Source organism: Melanaphis sacchari, unplaced genomic scaffold (assembly GCF_002803265.2).
Source record: "Melanaphis sacchari strain LSU unplaced genomic scaffold, SCAv2.0 Contig32_pilon_pilon, whole genome shotgun sequence".
Taxonomy (NCBI): Eukaryota; Metazoa; Arthropoda; class Insecta; order Hemiptera; family Aphididae; genus Melanaphis; species Melanaphis sacchari.
The window spans coordinates 943,466-949,679 of record NW_020271199.1 but is presented as its reverse complement, the minus strand read 5'-3'; the positions used below and the strand labels follow the sequence as shown (position 1 = coordinate 949,679).

Genomic DNA, 6,214 nt, shown 5'->3' with positions numbered 1-6,214 from the left:
ATTATACTAGGTAATGTTAATGTATACTTTTATAAAAATTCTATTTAACGGTTTTAGTTAATTTTTTGCTAGTAATTTCGTTGTTACATTTACGTATATTACTAATTATTTAATTATAAATTAAATGTTTTAATTATTTAAACTAATTTTAAGTTATTTATAATTTATATCACAATTCTATTCAAACTGTTCTAATATACCTACGTAAGTGTTGGATGATATTCTTAGAAATAAAATCTAACACATCGTATCCGCTCAGAATTATTTTTTTTATGCAATGATTTTTTATTGACAATTGAAATCAAATTTAACACATTCAGTGATAATAGTAACTATAGATACATTACACAAATACACAATTATGAAGTACACTTGAAATTTTGAATCATATAATACGTCAATACAGTAATACAGTAGAGTGGCTTCCCGATTTTTTATAAATAAACATTATGTTCATAAATATAAAATACATAATTATTAATTATACATTTAATAAACAAATTGTATGTTAAGCAATTGGCTTGTATTAGATATTAATATATTATATATAACTATAAAGTATAAAAGATTACAAGATTAATTATTAAAAAAAAATATATTGTTATTTTTATTGTATTAGGTATAATTTAAGATAATTTAAAAAAAAAATTAAAACCTTCAAAATGTTTACAATTAAAAATAAAATATATATTTACACACACGCACAAACATATGTTTACAGAATACATATCATAATAATTTTACTACAGACTGCAGACATATTATGCATTACGGTATACATTGATAATTTTATATAACGTCAGTATGACACAAATATATATTGACGTTCTTTTATCTATCTAATCTTTAAGTCATGAAATCTGCATATCCAACTATCCTGCAATAAGCCCTACTAATTGCCACGATACTATAAAATTACACTTTTAAAATATTAAAAATTTATAAAAATGTTGATCTTTACATAAAAATTGTTAAGACACACCTAGTATAACTGTTAAGCTAGCTAAAAACTAATTTTTAAAAACTTTAAATAATAAAGATGTTTAGTTATAAATTAGTGATTATTTAGGTATAATATATATAATTTTATTAAATATTATACAGATACTTATAGCTAGAGGTGTATATACTTCCTATAATGTAGAATGTTTAGGGAAGTAGGATTCATTTTCTCAATATTATTTATAGGAGTTTCATTTATAATTTCTCAAAATGGTCACTTAGTTGTCTTACAAGTCAGTTGATATGAATCAATAGTAAAAAATTCAAATATTTTAATATTTTCAAAGAGAATAGGCGTCAAAATTAAATATATAAAATCATAGGCCAATTTTTTTAAAAAAGAAAGATTTAAAGCGAAAAATATCAGCACAAACGCTAGATCTAGTATAACAAGTTAACAAATAACACTAATAATTTAGCATAGCTAAACGAAAACAAAATCATTGTCATCAACATTTGTAAAGTTAATATATCGAATTACAAAAGAACGTTGTAAATACTCGTGATATAAATAGGAAATAATTTAAATAAATCTAAATATTTTGAAAATGTTGTATTTGTAAAAAAGAGCAATAGACACAAAAATATTAGTTCTTTACAAATAAAATATTTAAATCACAATAAAATAAATAAATTCGTTATTCTTTGTTTATCTAATTTTTTCAAAATTTAAACTTAAAATATTTATAAAAAAGTGGGGTAATTAAATAAACCACTCTGCTGTACAGTAGGTAACTAGTAGTCAGTAGATATCTGTGTACACTATGTCACTATCGTTGAATAAATCACTGTATCTAATGTGAATACCTGTGTTCAGAATACGATAAAGTATTTTGAATGAAGACAGTCTATCAGTTTATATTACTAAGTACACTTTATGATATATTTATTATATTGTTATTACACAAAAATTATTATTGATTCATCAGTTGAAATTTAACGATTGAGACTAGAAACCTACTTCCTAGTTACTATGAAACTTTAATGATTGAATCTCACCTAATCGCTAATGCCATGTCTTTGACAAATATCTTATTGATGTAGTTTATAATCCCAATTAACGCTGAATCTTAAGACTGGAAAAATGTTTTTTTTTTTTTAAATAACAAAAAACAAACTTTAATGTTTTAAGCAGTGTTTAAAACAAATTATAATTTTTTTTTTAAATTTACATCAATATCTACTTTATAATATAAAAGTACATTATAAAGTATATTACCTATGCAGTAGTTTAAAATAAATTCAAATTAAATTCTAACCATAATAATTAATAAAATTGAAAATATTGCTTGTGAATTAAATTACGTACCTACATATATATTGATTATATAAATCATGATCTACACATCAAATTAATATTTCTTAGAGAACATTATAATACAATTTGATATATTTTTTTAAACGTCAATTTAAATGTTTTAAACAAAACCATTTGTTAAAAATACAACCACATTCCAACCCTAACTTACTTACATACTAAGTATGTAAATATTTAATAAATCACTATTTATGTTTCCGTGATTATTTACGAATTTAAAACTTTCAAAGCACTATTCTGTGTTATACTACTCTAATAAACATTGTCTAAAATTTAAAATCAATGGTTTCCAAACTGTTTCAATGAAATTAGAATCGCACCTATTTCATTTTTGGTGGAAACAGATCAGGTCACTTAGGAATTGATATCATGGTTTCATCATTAGGTAGGTACCTTTATGTTTTGGTATTTTTTAATTTTTCTTATATTCATTTTTATTTAATCTTTTATTTATAGGTGTTTATACAAAAAATGTTTGATGTGTTAAGTGTTTACTACACTATTGGTAAATAATAAACAATAATTTCAATTTCAGTGTTAGGTATAATATGTCTTACCGTTTTTTTGTAATTGTAGGTACCTACTACCTTTAGAAAATACATGAAAATAATAGATACTATAATGATATCGATAGACAATTCATACCATTTGAACTGAAAAAAACATTAATTATTTATCAACGAGACCTATAAAAAAACAAATTGCTTTTATACGTAGATAATTTATTTTCAGAATGACTTCGTAATTTCGTATCTTCAATAATGATATACGTAGATGTAGATGTAATAATATGTAACCCTGTTGTTTTTCTTTTTAGTTCATGGAGGTATTAGTTTACCTCCATTACCCCTCCACTAGTCGTTCACCGCTCTATATACCGTTATCTACGATGTATTTTAATTGTTTTAGAGATAACCTTGTCGTCTTCAAGCCTAAAAGTTGATTCTCTACGAGTGGTATCAGACAGAACTTTTTGGTTAACGTTAACGCCCGTTATTGCATCGACTTTTTTTCAATTTTTATTAAATCAATAATTTCATCATGCTTGGCTCAAAAGCCGTTCAAGCGTTTAGGCAGTTCTCAACTACTGCAGTCAAAAGAGGACACGCTTATGAAGGTCCCGGACATGTAAGTAAAAAAAAAAAAAAAACGTGTTTTGGGGTTATCTTTAGTTTTTTTTTTGGATACTTTTGATTTTTTAAAACATAACTACGCTAATATTATATTTATTGTTTCTGTTTGCTCTGCAACAAGTTGGCAAATATTCTGTTTAAAACCAATATATTTTAAACGCACACTATATAGAATTCAAACGTTACAATTTTCAATGTAAACATTTTAGCTAAATATTTAGTTTATTAAAATAGCTTTGATTTTTTGAAATTAAAAGATTTAGATCGTCTAATAAATATTTCATATTTTCACATTTTTCCAATGATCAAATCAGATGTATAATTAGTAATGAAGATAAAGATAAGTAATCACCATTTTATCTAAACTTGATTGATTTTAAAGTTGGATGACAAATTATGCTTGCATACTTACTAAAATTTGATTTATTAATGTTTGGCTAAGTGTTGGAGATTCTGCCAACATATTCATCGTGGATTTTTTTTATGTGTTTTTATATTGATGTTCTCATAGCAATATTTATAATTTATAAACAAATAGTATGAACTAATTATTTTACCTGTTACAATGATTATAAATAATCATGATTAATTTAAAAAATATTTACTTTCAATTGCACTATTTGAATTTTTAAGTTATTTTAATTTGAATATTGATACAATATTGAAAAAAAAAATAATATACAACACTTGTAAATATTAAATTATAGTAATAATATGAATTTAACTTCATGTATTTTTTTTATAATATAAAACACCATTGGCGTGCAAGAGTTATCCTATGTCCTTAATGTTTTAAAGGATAAAAATATAAAATATAATAACCATACATATATAATAAGTTATAATTTTATGATTTAAATATTTAAAGAGTAGTTTATAAGTTAATTTATTTACTTTTTTTAACTTAATCACTAATTTTTATAAATAAAATGTGTATGTATTGATACAAATTGGTTCATATTCAAGTATACCAATAATATGTTTTAGACTCAGATATTTATATAAATTAGTGTTATAAGTAATTCATATTGGTAACATTTTTCTTAAAAATATTGATGGCATTTATCAATAAATATTTAGTATTACATCATAAATTGAAATAAATGGCGTGATATTTTTAATTATTCCTATTAAGTACTGTCTGTAAACCAGGATTAATATTAGGCAAATTTAATGAAAGTTTAAATATATTGTATTCAGACATTTAACATACAAAAATGTTATTGATTTTTAGCATTTATTCACACCAATATTCTTAAAATATAAAACATTAATAGAAATTCAATGTAGTAAGTTTGTTATTGTATGAAAGTAATTAAATAATTATAATAGTTAAATGATATGAGAGAATTTAGTTAGTTGATATAATTTAATTTAAAAGCATAGTAAATAATATTGTAAGATGTCTATGATATTTTTTAAGATATATTTGTGTCAACAAAAAGTACAATTGTGTAAAGGTGATATAACAATGAAAAAATTCAAAACAAAAATTAGAAAACATTAAAAATATTCTCGTATTCCCAATCTTGCTACAATTTGAGGTATGCTATGTAATTAAAGATTATAATATTATGATTTATAATTAACTATTATTATCCCACTAAGTTCACTAATTCACTAAATTTATGAAAAGTGATCTAACTACTTACAGATAAAATAATAAGATACAATAAATATTTTGGTGTTAGACAAAGACGTGTAAATTAAAATTTAAAAGAACATAAAAAAAAACTAAGAATAATGTAAAACTTCACAATTTAAACAAATTCTAAAATTATTACCTACTTATTTTTTTTAAATTCATACTAAATTTATGTGTAAGGAACCAAATATTCACCATAAAAATAAGAGAACTTTTTCAGTGTATACTAATGTCATGAATTGGAAAAAATGCAATTAAATTTGAAAAATTTAAAAATAATAAATTTTTACCGTGAAAATTACAAAAGATATATTTTCCTTAATCTATTTATTTACTGAATAATTAGAATATTATATTATGTGAACATTTGTAAATTAAACAACATTACATCTAAAATAATTTTTATGTTTTAGAATTTGCCATTTGATGTGTTCAGCAAGTACAAGTTTACTCTTTACACAGCACTTTTCTTTAGCTCCGGTTTTGGTCTTCCATTTTTAATGGTCAGATATGTTAGGAAGAGAAGTGGATAAAATATCGTCTTCAACTTTTTATGGTAATGAAATACTTTCTTTTATCTTTAAAAATATTACTATTTTTAATGTTTTTTTTTTTTTTTTTTTTTAGTTAAAACAAAATCATTCCAAATAGCATTCAATTACACATAATTATTATGAAACTTTTTTTTTTTAAATTTTAGCGCAATGTTCAATTGATATTTTTCTGTCAAATTAAATAAATAAACTTCAAAACTATGTAAATTATTTATTTTTTCAATTTTGGCCTATTTATATTTTAATTAGTAACTTCACTTTCTTATATTATACTTCTATACATAACCTATTGATTACAATTGGACCATAGTTATAAATCATCTATAAATATTGTAATACAAGTTATAGAGTACATAATTTAATATGTATACCTCATTTTTGCCATTTAATATTACTTAGGTACTATATAACAAATAGTTTAGATTGTGAAATATTTTAAAGAAGTTAATATACTTGTAATTCAGTAGTATTTTTTAGAGAATTAACTATTTTGCCTTTAAGGAGAGCTTACAATTATTATGCTTAAAGTTTGATAAGTTTCCACGTGATACATGTAGGTAAT

The 6,214-nt window shown here is 22.3% G+C and overlaps 1 protein-coding gene across 1 annotated transcript; it reads left to right on the top strand.

The window, feature by feature from the left end:
- The first annotated feature begins 3,231 nt into the window (after window positions 1–3,231).
- Window positions 3,232–5,768, top strand: LOC112596536 (cytochrome c oxidase subunit 7C, mitochondrial-like). Its single transcript, XM_025342272.1, has 3 exons — window positions 3,232–3,448; window positions 5,512–5,654; window positions 5,726–5,768. The coding sequence occupies exons 1-2, from the start codon at window positions 3,362–3,364 to the stop codon at window positions 5,629–5,631; spliced, it is 207 nt and encodes a 68-aa protein (XP_025198057.1). The 5' UTR covers window positions 3,232–3,361; the 3' UTR covers window positions 5,632–5,654; window positions 5,726–5,768.
- Window positions 5,769–6,214: the final 446 nt, after the last annotated feature.

Bases quoted from the DNA above. Each gene is read 5' to 3' on its own strand.
- LOC112596536 (XM_025342272.1), top strand. From the start codon at position 3,362: ATGCTTGGCTCAAAAGCCGTTCAAGCGTTTAGGCAGTTCTCAACTACT. The intron at 3,449-5,511 runs GTAAGTAAAAAA...TTTATGTTTTAG, and splicing joins CTTATGAAGGTCCCGGACAT to AATTTGCCATTTGATGTGTT.